The sequence below is a fragment of the Ptiloglossa arizonensis genome, chromosome 6, assembly GCF_051014685.1.
Source record: "Ptiloglossa arizonensis isolate GNS036 chromosome 6, iyPtiAriz1_principal, whole genome shotgun sequence".
NCBI lineage: Eukaryota > Metazoa > Arthropoda > Insecta > Hymenoptera > Colletidae > Ptiloglossa > Ptiloglossa arizonensis.
The window spans coordinates 1,198,516-1,214,619 of record NC_135053.1 but is presented as its reverse complement, the minus strand read 5'-3'; the positions used below and the strand labels follow the sequence as shown (position 1 = coordinate 1,214,619).

General features: G+C 30.5%; 1 protein-coding gene across 2 annotated transcripts in view; it reads left to right on the top strand.

Moving 5' to 3' along the window:
• LOC143147899 (sodium-independent sulfate anion transporter) overlaps positions 1-16,104 on the top strand; it is a 30,598-nt gene that overhangs the window by 5,709 nt on the left and 8,785 nt on the right. For both annotated transcript variants that reach the window (XM_076313612.1, XM_076313611.1), the window contains exon 2: positions 8,838-9,172. In XM_076313612.1, the coding sequence (XP_076169727.1) occupies positions 8,977-9,172 (196 nt within the window). In that variant the 5' untranslated portion in view covers positions 8,838-8,976. The remainder of the gene's footprint in view (positions 1-8,837; positions 9,173-16,104) is intronic.

Genomic DNA, 16,104 nt, shown 5'->3' with positions numbered 1-16,104 from the left:
TTATCGCACTTTTTATCATACAAATTCGTAATATAAAATAGTAAAAACATTTATACGCAAACAGTGGTAATCCATTATCGAATCGAATCGTCACTAAACTAGTTAGAAATCAATTGATTTATTAGAAAATCAATTCGAACGTTGAGCAATGAAAGATGAATTATTTAACACTTTCCCAAAAATTATTACCTCTCGCGCGAGTCTACTACACGTTTTTAATGTATAATACATACGTGACACTAATCCACTACACTACGTTAAAGTTCAAGAGCCAATTTAAATTTCGTAAAATATCTGATACTGTGATAAAAAGAGACATTTCCAATTTCTAAACTCATGGGAAAATCGAATTTTATTTTAATTCATCGAAAAAATTTAAATATTATATCGTTCGGAGATAACGTTCAGCATTGCACACATTTGATAATTGTTGAATGTTTTTTTTTTCAGCGTAAATTACGTTAATAAAACTTAATTTACATTAATTAGAACGAGATGTATTCTTGAATTCAATGTATTCGAACCCCAAATAGCTAATTTATCAAGCATTGGCGTTCTAATCGCGTTAAAATTTGTCTTTATGCTTTAAAATAAATCGTTTTAACAATAAAATTAAATGTAGTTATACTTTGCGTATAACTTAAAATGTTGTATATTGTACTATTCTAGAAGGAGAAATTTTCATAGTAGTTGTTACGTTTTCAATTTGTTAACAAAGTATCTTGTACAAAACTTCGTTAAATCCGATGATTATTCTTTAATAAGTTGTTACAAAAATATATAAGGTCGAGTTATACTTTTGAAATTCCTGTTCAAAATATACTATATTATATTAGATAGGTATATTACGTGTCGTAAAGGAAGCAGTTTTATAATAGTTGTGTATTACGACATCGATCCTTTAATCGAGTACTTTTTGCTAAACCTTGTGACTCATCAATATTCCTTAATACATCAATTTTAAATTAATAAAGCTGATTTACACTTGCAACTTCCTATATGGAATATTAAGAAACCTTCTGTACGCGGAGTTCAATGTTGAACGCGTCTAATTATATCGAGTAATTATTAGAAGATGTGTTTAGCATATATCGAATGAAATATACTTTACATATAACACGTCGTGTTATTATGGTCGTGCATGATACTGCTAAATGCGATCGATCGAACGTAACTCTTCGATCACGAGAAGGTAGTGTAGTAACACTAACGGTATCTAATTACGAGGTTGACACAATTCCTTAACTATCAAATCGTTTCATATGAATGAGTGTCCTCTTATGCTAAGCTCTGGATGTCTCGTAAAAAATTCTCAAGACAGCAAATCGTTCCATAATGCGCAGATGTTCATACCAGTTGAGGATGGTATTGCGATAAATCGCATGAGAATATTGCTACGCGAAATCAATGATACGGAGCTCGGTTTTTATGTCTTGTGATCATAAATATTTACATGCCACAATGTCAAGTTTTTACGCGTTTCTATCGACGTTTGACTGTATTTACATTTAAGGAGGTATTCCCATTAAGAAAATTAAAAAATCAATTTTCGTTTTTATCGGATATTATGGAAGTCTGAATGATGGATCTCTGAAAATATTGCCTGTAAATTTTACATTAATGAAAGAAAAATGATCGAAGCTACGATGCTTAAATCCGTACTTGGAACTTTAAACGCGTTTTACTGAAAACTATGTTTCTCGAGAATTACCAGGCCGAACGATTTGAAATTTCGTGCACATGTAAAGGTTTATTACCCTTATTAGACTTAAGTCGACATCTTTGAATCTTTTATTTATTTATTCACTCTTAATGTTCAAAAAAATTTGGAGAATATTGAAATCGTTTTTTAAAATGCGGTATTTTGTTAAATTATATTTATTATCTTTTTATTCTAGCCAGGATAATAGTCATTTGAATAATGGTATACTTGAATCGTATACTTGAATAATTTGTTCGTTTCGTCTGTTTCTCACTTACAAAACGACGCCAATCGCGTCGATAATAAAAACACCGAAACGCCTGAAATATTTATCGCAACGTTCTAAAACATTCAGACAATACACTTAAAAGTCAAGAAATACTTCTACGAAAGTTCAATTCATTGATATTCTTATACTTCTTCCTTTTTTAAATTCTAATGTTTAATTACCTAATTAATCGTCTTCCTAGTAGGGATCACCCGCCCCTTTCCCTTAACGTGTTAATTATTAATGCTAACAGAACGTAAGTATTTACTGTGTAATAAAGTCATCGGACTTCTTGGATCTCTTACGAAACATTGCCCGCAATTGTCTTCTCGATCACCCGTTTACAGATCGGAATACGTTTTGTGGTAAAATACATTAAATGCGCGACGACGTGTTCGATAAATAATGCTTTACTATGCGTAAGACTTATTATCTGTGGGGTATGAAAACTGCAGTCAGTCGAGTGCCACGTGTTCATTAATCAGAACTGTAATTTCATGTCGAACTAATTCATGTGATCGAGAATGTTGAATAAGAATTTTAATTTCTGCGAAGTCTGAAATGTACAGGTAAAAAACATACAAAAGTCTTGGACGTAAACAACGTTTCAAGCAGAAAAAATTCTTCGAACAAACAGGAGGAAAAAATCCCCGTTAAATAATAGTTGTGCAAGACTTAAAACGAATGAATGTGTAAAATAATGTTCTTCTGGAATTTTCAGGACTTCCAGTAACTCTATGTCACAGACGGAGTATGTAGTATATGGAATTGTATCGGTTTAGCAATTATTTAAACGGCAATAAGACTTAATTTTTCTTCAGATGTCTGTTGTCTATTCATTTTTTGGGTAAACATCTTAACCAAATCCGTTTTCCAAAACTATTTTGCGACAAGACTGTGTTAATTTACATTTAAAGTTTGTTAACTTGCATCATTCTGGTTACATAAGAATATTATAATAAAAAAAATATCGCTCCACTTTTTAAATCTTCCTTTACAAAGTCGTATTTTAAAACGATAAAAGAAATATTAAAAACTATTAAAACGAAATAAAACCTGCAGGTTGTGCCGTACGAGACGCAATTCCAACAATACAAATTTCCAATATTTAAAACTTGAATTTTTGAAGTGTTCCTTTCAGTATTCTATCCTGTAGAAAATGTATCATCCTGATTTATATAAATTCCTTTGTAAAATTTTGATTTATGAACTGATAAAATGAACAAAATGTTCCTGAAAATTTGAGAAAGATAAGTTTAAGGATTGCATCCTATGAAATAGAGTTCCAAACTTCGCAGGCTTCGGTATTAAAATTTGAAATTGTTTTTAAATAGTGTTTCTCATTATAGAATGATATTAATGCTTTATTTCTGTTACCAGCTCGATATTGGTTAACTAAAACTATAATATTGATTCTTTCAAAATCATTTATTAGTCATTATTGCTGTTACATACACATATTATGTCGTTTGAATATTGCAATATGTTATTATAACGTAACAATAGACAAAGTATTCTTTAAATTAAATTAAACGCAGTTTTACATGCTATTAATCAATCTCATTTGAAAATTTGAGTACTGCAGACAGCGTCATAAATAATCTAAAGATGAAGTTTGATTTTGATCTCGACTAAAAACGTTAACCGTTTATTACTTATAAATGTATTACGTTATAAAATTTATATTACACACGTATTATAATGAACATTATCAATCACTAAGAATTTATCTGTGCAAATACGGTAATAGTACCAGAAATTTGTATGATAAATTATTATAATTTTATCATTCGTACTTATTTTTTACAGACTTATTAATGATTTCAATACCGGCAAATGATAAAATATTTCTTTAAAATTTTATAGGTAATTTGCGATTTTTTACAGGTAATTCAATACATTAATAATACTTATAGTATAACACATATATTAATAATATTATTCCAACAAATTATACACGATATACTCCTTATGAGGCTACACCTCTAATAAGCTACGTGTAATAATTGTGCCTAGACACGCTGTTCGCTAACCATTTACTCGATTACATGTTTTTTGTTATTACACATCGATTACCATAAGCAATGAAACGTAAAAATGATAAAAAACTAAGATATCCTATGAAAAACCAACTCTAACGCAAAGCAAACCAAATAATCTAATACCAGTCATTAAGAAAGAATTAACGGATTTTCCAAAAGTAAAAAATCGGAGAAAAATATATAGATACAAATGGTATGCGATTTCCTATTAATCACTTGACCGACATGTGTAAAATCTGAGACCTTTTTCCACGATTAGGTTAATTTCTACAAAAATTAGAATGCAATTAGAAGATTACTTCCAATTTTGAAAATTTATGTTTTCTACGCGCTTATTTTTTAGGAATAGTTAATAAATAAAAAGTTGTTTATATTTTTGAAATAAAATTATTCTTCATTTATTTATTACATTTTATACTATATTTATGTTCAGAATAAAATTTCACTTTAACAAAATATTTTCTATTAAAATTTTCTGGTTCTTTTATTTTCGATATCGGTAAACGTATCGAGTGTAAATTTTTCCGAATTGCTGGAAACTGATAAAGTCGATAAATTTGGATTTCCTTGAATAGTAGATATCGATGAAACGTCTCGAATATTTTTGATACAGTTTAAAATCTTCTTTATAATCTACGTGACACATCGGATGAAACAAATTGTGTATCTTAATCCTTGCTCTTAAATTTAAGTAGTACACGTTTAATAACAATATAATCTGTGAAAGAAAACTCCAAAGCCCAAGTAACGTACTTGGAATACCATTCTGTGGATGTTTAATATTTTTTGTATTTCTATATATTTTCCTCGAATATAATTTACTTGAACAAATATATACAAAGACTTGCGAAATCGAATATCTTGTGAAAAGTTTTATTACATCGATTGAATACGCTGCATTACTATATACTTTCGAAATTCTGTACCAAATACTACATACATATAGCGTACACTATACTAAATATATTACATATTACGAAGGAGACATTTTTATAGTAATTGGTATATTGCGTTTTACAAAATTTCATAGTATTAAGGTCTATATTTCTTAATTAGCCGATTTAACAAACATGTAACGTCCTGTATATCATTTTACATAATATACTTATAATATTATAAACTGTAAAAGAATCTTTATAAGAATAAAGTGCGCATGTTTGCCAAATTTTAAATATTTCTATATTCGTTAATAATTTCGAACAAAAGTTTTTCTTACAATATATAATATTTATAGACACAGTGTATAATGTTATACATAAAATCATGGGTATGGCTCATTGTCAGTCATTTTAGAAAAATCGAAAACAGTGGTATAAACGATAAAACTGAATTCATTGGAGAAAGACAATAATTCATTGATTACACTCGGCACATTTTGAATACAAAAACCATGCGGTACGTGTGCAATAATTTGCGTAATTGTTGCTGCGAAAGCCAACATTTGTATCACTTCTCGTGAAATACGTTACGAAATCTTGACGAGCCAGCGAAATTTTATACAACGCAGTTTTTACACTCTTACTTTGGAAATCGTAATTTATCTCCGACCAGATCTGAAATAATTACATTATCAATTGTATCTAATTGCGTGTTATAAAACCGTTATAAACATTCTAAAAATTCAAAGTTTATAACATTGTTCCCATCAGTTGTCGACCAACTTTATAGACTGTAAAAATTTGTTTTATTTATTTACGCATTTATTTGCTTAATAAAAAGATCAATAACAATAAAAAAATACTACACATTAATAGTCCGTGAATTATTTAACGTACTATTACATTTTTAACTTTGGCGTGCAATAAAAGAAATATATATATATATATATATATTGAAAAAACTCTTATTTATAGATAGAGTCTCTTTATTTATAGATAGAGCTATCTTGATATTTCTTTTACAAAGCAGACAATAAATATAATAAATGTATCTACGATACATGAAGAATTTATAATCATTGTTATAGGTTCGTAAAAACATTATGCTGCTTGTGCGAGGAAAATTTAAATTGACACTTTAACTGTTATGGAAACGAACAAATCAATTATGTATGCACCGACAAACTAATACCATCTACAATCATTCACTTTTCAACGTTCTAATAGCCCCGTACGTCATTGATTTGTTCGTTTGTACACACAGTTGAAGTTTTTATTGAAAAGTTCTTCGCACAAAGAGCACAATTTCTACAATGTGTTTTTAATTTTTTGAATACAGTCGACAAAGCGACCGACACGTAATTTGCCTTCTCTTTACTTCTCCTCTGGCAATAGGGATATTTTTCCAAACGCCAGGGAAAGTAATACCCCAAAGGAGATGTGAAATGTGCACGTAATATAGGCGTCGAAGTGAAACTCGTGCGTAACTGAGAATTTAAAAAGTGTTTAATTGTGCTTTGTAAGCACTGTTTCGAAATGTACCTTGTTGTGCGCAATTATTAAAGTATTTTAATACAATTTCGATCGTAAAATATATTCGACGCTCCAATCGCAAATTAACGTTAATCAATGTGCAGCGCAATTAACCCTTTCTTTCACAAGGTCACCGTACAGAAACCTTTAAAATTTTTTCATCAACATAGTAAACACTAATGCAATTAATTAAAAGAATTTATTAAAAACCATGTAAATATTAAAATATAAATTTAACGTTTATAATTAATTTATAAATCAATTCATCTTAGATGATTCAATTAAAGTTATTAAATAAACTCTAATAAACGAGTCATGATTATTTACAGAATTACACTGTTTTAGAGCAGCGATTACTCGTTCGAGCGAATTAGCCATGAATGGTTTATATCTTTTGTTTGATTTCTTTTTCACTTCGTTTCTGACAACGTTTACGTTCTTTTCTTTTTTTAAGCATTTATTAAATGGTCGCTATCTAATTTAATTAATATAGAATGTTCAAATTGTCGAAGAGGTCTCTCTTCATGGATTTCTTTCGTTTTTAAATATTTTATAAGAGGCGATGTTTTGAACGACATTTTCCTTTGAGAAATTTTGATTTCCAAAATATTCGTAAAAAACTTTCGATACTATACATTGAATATTACCTACACGTACATACCATGACAGAGTATGCGTCAACATAGAACCGCTTCTTACTACTGTTTCTATAAACCCATCACGATGGTCGATAATTAAAACATATAACGGGTGAATCTAAAAACTTCGACTCACAAAGCCAAAGAAAAGTCTACCCCCAACCGAGACCGATTTCGTACGAATAGAAAAAATGCATTGTCAACCATTTCAAGATCGTATGAAATCAACGCTGATTGGGTGCATATTTTTCCACAATCGGCTATATAAGTCTAAGTTGCTAAATTCACCCGTTACACATCTTGACTACCAGCCATGTGTTTATAGAAACATTATTTCTAGTCTTACGCTTATGTACACGCTACCACGGATGCACTTATACGTATATGCAGAGTTCAATGTATAGTATTGAATGTTTTTTGCAAACATCTCGGAAACCGAGGCCGACCGCCTATAATATGTAAAGGAAAAAATTGTTTGAAATATTAATTTCCACAACATGTTTAAAAAAGAGCAAAATCCATGAACAGGGACCCCTTCGATAACTTCACCTATAGAATTTTCATAGATTGGATGATAAAAGTTACCTAGTATCTCGCGTCGAAAAAAATATTATAAGTAATACGTAAATTAATTCGTTGCAAATAATTCAATTTTTAGTCTAAATTCAACAATAGAGAACGATAGAAAAAAAGCAATGGCACTCCTTAAAGATATAAATCTGTTAAGTAACCTCTAAGAAATAAAACAAGTCATTAATTACCATAAGCAATTGATGCGATTTTAAACATGTACCCGAATCGAAACAAATAGAAAACAATTGCTACCGGTTATAATACACAAGTGAACCATTTTTTTCCGTTTGGATAACTAAGCAGCAGCTAAATACACATTATTGATCCAAAAAGTTAACTTTTGTATTTATAATGTGCATATTTGCATCGATGGGAGTAGTTCTCCTGATCCGTAGACAAGAAATGTTCAATGATCAAGTATTTCTTTTGGCATTGGCTTTCTTGAAGCTGGCTTTTTCTTAGTTTCTTTCGAAGTTTGTAAATGCATCTCTGAAGAGGAATGTCCTTGTCTTTTTTTTTCCTTTTTTGTATTTTATGAGTAAGTATTAAAAATAAATTATGTCAAAAGAAATGAGATTCTACTTATCGTGTTTATTATCATCATTCTCTCACGATGTACAAAATTTATACATTCACTGTAAAGTGAAAAATCTCTCACAATATCTAAGAAACTGAATGTCGATCGAGTACTATTATCGAAGTAGATCTTTTATCGCACAAAAAACAAGTGTTAAATAAATTGTATCCTTTTCCTGAACCAATGCATTAAGTTTACCAACTCAACGCAAAACTGTACTGTAATTTCAATTTTTCTATCAAAAAAAATAGAAGATGGTATTTATTTCACGTATGGTATGTAGTAAACATACACGAAATTTAGGAAAACGTGAAATAACGAGTAACGGGAATTACTTTCCGCGGTGTTTTAAAACGTATGTAATTCAATTTTCTAAATTTAATACGCCGCAAGAGCAAGTGATTGAAAGAAATCAAGAACCAACAGCGAAGGTGAAGGTGACGCAGCGAAAAAATATCGAAATCCTTGAAATTGCTATTGCGAAATTCACTCGGCAAAAGGTTTAACGAATTGGAGAAAAAATCGGGTATCGGCTTAGTAAAAAAGAAAAAAAGAACAGTGAAAAAAGTATTGTAACGGTACCACGGAAACAGCAGCCAATTAATTCGCGTATTCTGGTTTTTCAGGGTCGTGACGCGTACAGGACAATGGAGTTCGTTTGACCAGTGGCGCTCGTAAAAGTCAGCTTCTCTCGAACGTCGGTATCTCACCACGAAATCGAGACGCACACTTTCTTTTCTATCGGCCCTTCATTTTCTACGAAACATGTCAAAGTACAACATCCAAGAATTCGACCTCGAAACGGGGAAGCAAGTCCGGTTAACCGGCTATAGCAATGCCGCTTTCGAAGATCCACTTCGGGGCAATAATAATAATAATCCTGATCAGACCGCTGACCCCGAGAACAGGCTCAGCAGCCTCCATGTTTGCAGCAAGGACGACAAAATTGTGAACAACGATGGTGAGTTTGCATCGTTCCGTTCCCGTGTAAGGTAGAAATGCACACCAACGAAACATTATGTTCGACACTGTCCGCGTCACTATTACACCTTACTAAATGACAATCGAATTATCGTAATTATCATTTACCTGTGACCAACCATTATCAGACGTTGTCGTTCACCTGTGTGCAAGATAATTATTTTTCTCGGCGTAACTAAATATATTCAATTTTGTCAATTATTCGAATTACGTAATACGACAAGGAAATAAGAATATAATAATATAACCAGCACCTCGTTTAACTGTAAAATTGTATAATGTAGGTAGTCGTGTCTGAATCCTAAAAAACGCAAGTATACCGCGGTAGTGTATCAAAAAATTTAGTTAAACAATGGATAAAGAGAATGCCTCGAGTAGTGTGAACTGATAAAGCAAAATATTGTACCTGTAACGAGGAAACGAGTAATAATCGTTATTGCATACCTGCAATAATAAAGAGAGTAACTTTATTTTTTAATGAAAATATTGTAGAATGATTGCTCTTTACAAAGAACATTAAATACGTTTCGAGTTCCCATACACATGCATAGTTACATACATAGTTACTTGTAGAACTTTCACTTCTAATTCGTTATAAAATGGTCTGAAACATTTGGACGTTGGTATAGATGGTACTTCTACGATTCTTTCGGTATTTCCCACAAATTTCATCAATTACCGTACAATTGATAACATTGTTCGAGCCATTAGTACACAACAAAATAAATACTTTTTTTTATCTATTTTATTTCGTGCATATTTTTGTAACGCATGAACTGCCATGCGTGAAAATGAGAACCACGTGGTCACTCATCACATGATGAAATTATGAATACATTGAATTTCTTCAGAGATATCACACGACACATCGTATATAATACATAAGAGAAACACATTTCTTTCCAGCACGTCATCCTTCTTGAAATTGTATACAAAGAAAACAACCTTCGCTGACGACGTGAATGAAAATAAGAAACAATAATAATTAACTGCCGTTTCATTCGTTTTAATTTTTATAAGGAACCACGTTATTCTTACGTAAAGAGCATCTAAATTTTAACGTTTGCAGTTTACAAATCTTAAAGTGTACAAATTATAATCTAAAATGGTGTTTTGTGGTGAAAATTAAATAAATGATGAAAAAACCTACAGTGGTCGGCAGATAAATTTTTATAAAATACGCCTGACTCCTAAAGGACCAAAGTGATGTCTCATTTGTCGCAGAAAAGGTTTCAGTGATCCATGATGTGCTACAAATAGAATGTTAACGTTAACCCTGATACTGATAATGAAAATAGCTGACCTGTATCTTTTATATTCCATTTAATAATATTAAATGAAGTATGAATCATTTAGGCAGATTTTAATTTCAACTTATTTACTAAAATATCGTTTAAACTTCATGTATATTCATATTACATGTATCTGACGACAGATAATAACATTTTACGAGACATAAACACAATTTAAGTTATTTTACGACCAGAATTGTGATAAGTATAGTTTTTTCTATAAAATTTTGAGAATCAAACTGTTTAAATATCCAAAATTTACTGTTCTTATAAGAGTTGATCGCTTTAAATAACTAATCATTCTCTCACAGACAATCGTATTTTAATACCAAAATAGCCATAAATCAACAATTTTTGATAATGAACAGCTAGGTATTTAGAAGTAACGATATTTTTAATTATTTTGTATTCTTTTATATTTCTAGAATATGGAAGGAAACAACTCATTTACAATTATTAATCATCCATATATTTTGGCTTTATCAATCCCCATTTGTAAAATTCCTTCTTTTCGATTCAAAGAAATCATAAAGGATACTTTTAGTTTTATCGACATTATTAATGTTTCTTTCGCTTAATACTTTTTCATGGGTCATGACGTACTGAGTTTCATTACCAACGTTAATACCAATCGATCGAATTTTTCTTAATATGCTTCCGTAATGATCATTGAATTGGGGCTTCAGCATGCCCCAACAGAAATATAATATATCTACATAATTTCTTACTTAACTGTCTGGACACTCAAATTTCACTTTGACCGTACATTTGGTTCGAGATGGTAAATCCCCTTAAATCTGAACTAAGCTACCGTCTCCTACGCTCAATTCAAATACTATGATGTGATATTTTGTTAGAATTCGATGTAAATGTAGTTCGTGCTTTAGACATATTAGAAGAGAACAGTTCACGCTAATCCTTCGGTAGAGATTCTTTCCAGGCCATTTATACAATACTCGTTTCTTCCAATTTAAGGTAAGTGTACCAGTAGTTGACCGTTTAGTGACTCATACAAACGGGTAATCGATGTTTCTTGATACTCAACGTGACTCAAATTATACCTGTATTATTTTTTTTTACCACCAGTGAGTGATCCTACAGTTTTGATATGTTCAACAATTATCTGATTAATTGGCTACATTCATTAGCCGTATGACAAATTGTTTTAATGAATATTTTTCAAGAGCATTATTTATGGAGATAAAATTCGTTTTCAATATTGACATATTAATCTTGATGAATTGTTTCTTCGACACTCTTTAACTACCCATACTATAACTCCTCTAATGTCAATACCATTCATTACGAATGTAAAACACCTTTCATAAAAATAAATCAATCCTTTGTTCGCATCCATGTTAACAAAACTACAAAGAGCTTATTTTATAACGTCACTGAGCCATTTTTTTGTACAAATCCTGGTACACACTATTTTATAGAAAGAATTGACGTAACTGCAACAAATTTTATTTGTTATTTACACATCAGAGGTAAAAAATACTTTCTGTACATCAATAAAAGTAGAATGGAAAAGTTAACTATATTTAAACAAAATATTTGCTATCGTGTCGGTTCCATTACTATCCTAAAATGTTCAAAGTATAAATTCAAAAAACAATAAATTTAGAAATTATTCTATATTACAAAATCTAAAAATTTAATCTACCATTACATTTAATTGTGATACTTTGTTCTTTTTTTTATAATAGTAATGGTAACAAATTAATTAATTCAAATGATCGAGTCACAGACATTGAATAACGAGCTGATACATATGGATCAAAAAACTCGGGGATTTACAAAATTACTTAACGTACCAATTTTCCTCCAAGTTAAATATAAGATATACGTACATATATAGGTAATGAGGAAATATACGGAGAAATACATCATTCCTCGGAATTCCTATGGAACAGGAAAGAGATTCCATACAATAAAGAAGATATGAACATTCACTTTCGTGGTTAAGCACATGCATTTCTCATTATACGCGTGTACACAATTAACAATGAAAAATTAGTTCGATGCGCATTTTTTACAAAATTTCTTTTCAATTTATTTCTTTAATCTTGTATCGGCTCAAAGACCATTAACGACCATGGTGAATCACATTTTTAACATTCAATATAAATTTTATACTTCGACAAATAAACGGTCGCATCCAATTATCTATTTATTTGTTCTCTGTTACCTTGTAGCGAATGAAATATATTGCTTTCAAATTTTATTAAAAATTCCTTTCTCTTTTGTTTTTTTTGTTAAATAGGCGTTTGTCTACAAGTCTTCTGAGTCACTTCGATGTTATTTGGAAAAGAATGATATAAAATAAGAAATAATTACTTACGGAGTTACATTATTTCAGAACAGCGATTATTCATTCGAGCGAAACAACCAGAATGATTTGCATCCTATGTTTGATTCCATTTTTTGCAAAGTTTACATCATTTTTCTTTGTTGAATATTTATTAAACGTTCACTATCCGATATACAAAGTTAATATAAAATTCCCATAAATTCAGTAATAAAATATGCATAGGGTATATGCATACAAAACAAAATATTATAAAAATTATAATAAATAGAGTAATGTAAGATGATTCCGTACTTGAGATTCGGTGACTACTAATGGTGTCGTTTTTATCCATCGAATACCGAAGATTATGAACAGAGATGTACATTCAAATTTCATGAAAAATATATTTCTTATGTTACCTACAGACACACGTACATATATCAAAAGATTATTTTTATTAAACAGTTCACGACCTTAAAAACCTTACGTGCCTAGTTAAAACCTTTTTGACCAAACGTAATCGTAATAAAATAACAGGTGAGATCCAGTTGAAATAACATGGAGAAGTAGGTAAAATCGTGGAAATCAAGAAACACGAAAGAATTGAACATTATAATAATAGAACTGTGAAACACAACGTGCACTAATACGTGTTTTGTTAGATACATCGTAGATCAAGCGAATAGATACCATCAAGGATATACCTCAATTCTAAGGGAAAAAGTTTTCACTACCAAGTATTAACATATTAGAGTTTTAAATTGAAATGTATTGCTGAAACGAGCACATACGCACGTGAACGTCACTGTACGTAGGCAATTCGACGGATTGATTGTTATCGGAGCAAATATTCTGTTTTAATTTATTCCTATCCGTGCACGTGCTTTGTTGGAAATTCATGAAACGCATTTTCCTTTCTCTTTGCAAGTGCTAGCCAAATTGGGAAATTTGCCGCACCTTATTGCACAAGAATTGTGAACAACTAATGCGGTTAACAAACGATAAGAAAATATGTTCACAGTGATGATGTCGTCTATGGATTCGGAACTTTCGTAGACAGGACTGACGTCAATGCATTTGATTAATCGTTCAAACACGTCAGTTATCCAAGATTTTTGTCGAGAACGCTTGGTGCCTACTAACAATGAGGATCAGTTTCGAGCCGCTCCGATGTACAATCCCAGCGCAACAGATGCTTTATTTTTCACTGATAATATATCACTTTGAAGGTGGAACAATGACAAGTAAATTTCTACAGTTCGCTGAATACAAGTCTGGACATCTACTGTCTGTTATTGGTCAAAACTTTGAACATATACATACAGTGAAAATATTCAAAGAAAAAAAAACGTCTTCGTTCCTTGTAGAAAAAATTAGACATTTCGTAACACTAGAAAAAATAAATATTAATGGATAAAATAAATTGAAATTAAATTTTCAAGAATATGTGGATTAATCGAAAAAACGAAGATTGTTCGTAACACTTGTGCGATGAAGACGTCGATAATGAAAGACAGAGACTTTAATTCTCGATGACTGTGACGTGCTTTCAATTCTATTTAACGGAGCATTAGACATTTTTTTAAATCGGTTCGAAACATTGCAACAGAAGAAATAAGAAGAATGCTCTAATAATATAGAAATCGATTTATGAAATTGCCCTACTAATATAAAAATAAAGAAAAAATGTTCGTACATCATAGAACTTAAATTTATTATTACCCATATTTATGATCCTGTTGGAATCAAATTGCAATATTCATAAATTTCCTGATGAAAGATAATTCTACTATCTTTTTAATACATTTGTGATTATTTTCCTTAACAATAATTAAATACAAATTATATTTTGTATTCCACGATATTGCGTCACTTTTGTATCAGGTTACTAAATAATTTCAATCAATGGAACTATCAATCCTTGGATTCAGATTTCCGTTAGGAGAAAAGAAAGAATTAGCATTTATTATAGACCGATCGATTTAAACATTTGTAAATTAAATTGAAAACTTTAAAATATAAATAAACATATTCCATAAAAGAAAATAAGCATGAATCCTAGCGTACTTACGTACATCGCGATTCTTTTGCAATATTTCGATAATTTGACACAGGAAAAGACGAACTTAAAGAGCTCCACTTTATTTATCGTTTCGATAAAAACTTTTTAGCAAATTTCCTAAACAAATCTTCGCTAAAACTTACGACAAATATTTTTGTTGAACCTTGCAGAAAAATGGAACGAAATAATTGACGAGTTTGTTATACAGGTTAAACATTGAAACACTGAATAATCGTTGTTTGAGAAGCCGTGTACCCACCAGGTATAAAAATCGGTGAAAAGAAATTTAATATCGAACAAGTTGTAATTTATATTACTTTCCGTTGAATAATTTCATAATTCATTGAAAAGATCACTTCTCTTGAATTCTTCACAAACTGGAACGATCGTAGCGTAACGTTGTCCTTTCGAAATGTACGACACAATAAAATTAATTAAACCCGAATGAATTACGGTACTATTCGTAACTGTGTAACAGGTACAATTAAATTAAATGCAAACAGTATGAAACCAATCCAGAGGAAATAAGTTATTAATTGAACAATTTTTTTTGCATTATCATCACGTGCCAACATGTAAAACCAGTTAAACCTGTATAGCTTCACTTTTGGTCGCAATTATCACCGGTTATCTAGTAACATTAGCGACATGCATACTTGAATACATTACGGTAATCTTATATAGAGATGTCTCGTGACAGCAATTTTTTCTTCCTTCTTTCTCATTTTTCTTCCTGTCCCAATCGTAGTACTTTCTAATAGTTGCTAGTTGAAAAGCCACGTCGTTGAGCATACCAAGGAATCCATATCGAAAATTCTACACACCAAATAAACGCTCCTGTACATTTAATTACCATTTATCCATTTCCAACGTTTTCCGTTTAAATCTTTTCTAACCTTATAAAATATATATTATATATACCCTTATTCTACATATGTTGCAATTATGTAACACTGAAATAGTCAATAATCCATTTTCCTTCGCACGAATCGATCGCTCGATAAAAGGTAATCAACGCTTTAAAAGTTCCGATATACTGTACAAGATGTTTCAGAATTATCGATAACAATTCAACTTTCTAGTAAAATCATAAGAAAAGAAATTAAACAATTTTAATCAACGAAATCAACCTACCTTAATCCTGCGAAATCAATCTTTTTCTTTCAAGTAAACTTGCCGACTCTTCGTTTGGATAGATTTTTTATTTAATTATCTATGCCACTACTACCAAAATTATAATTCATAATGGTAATATTGTACGATAT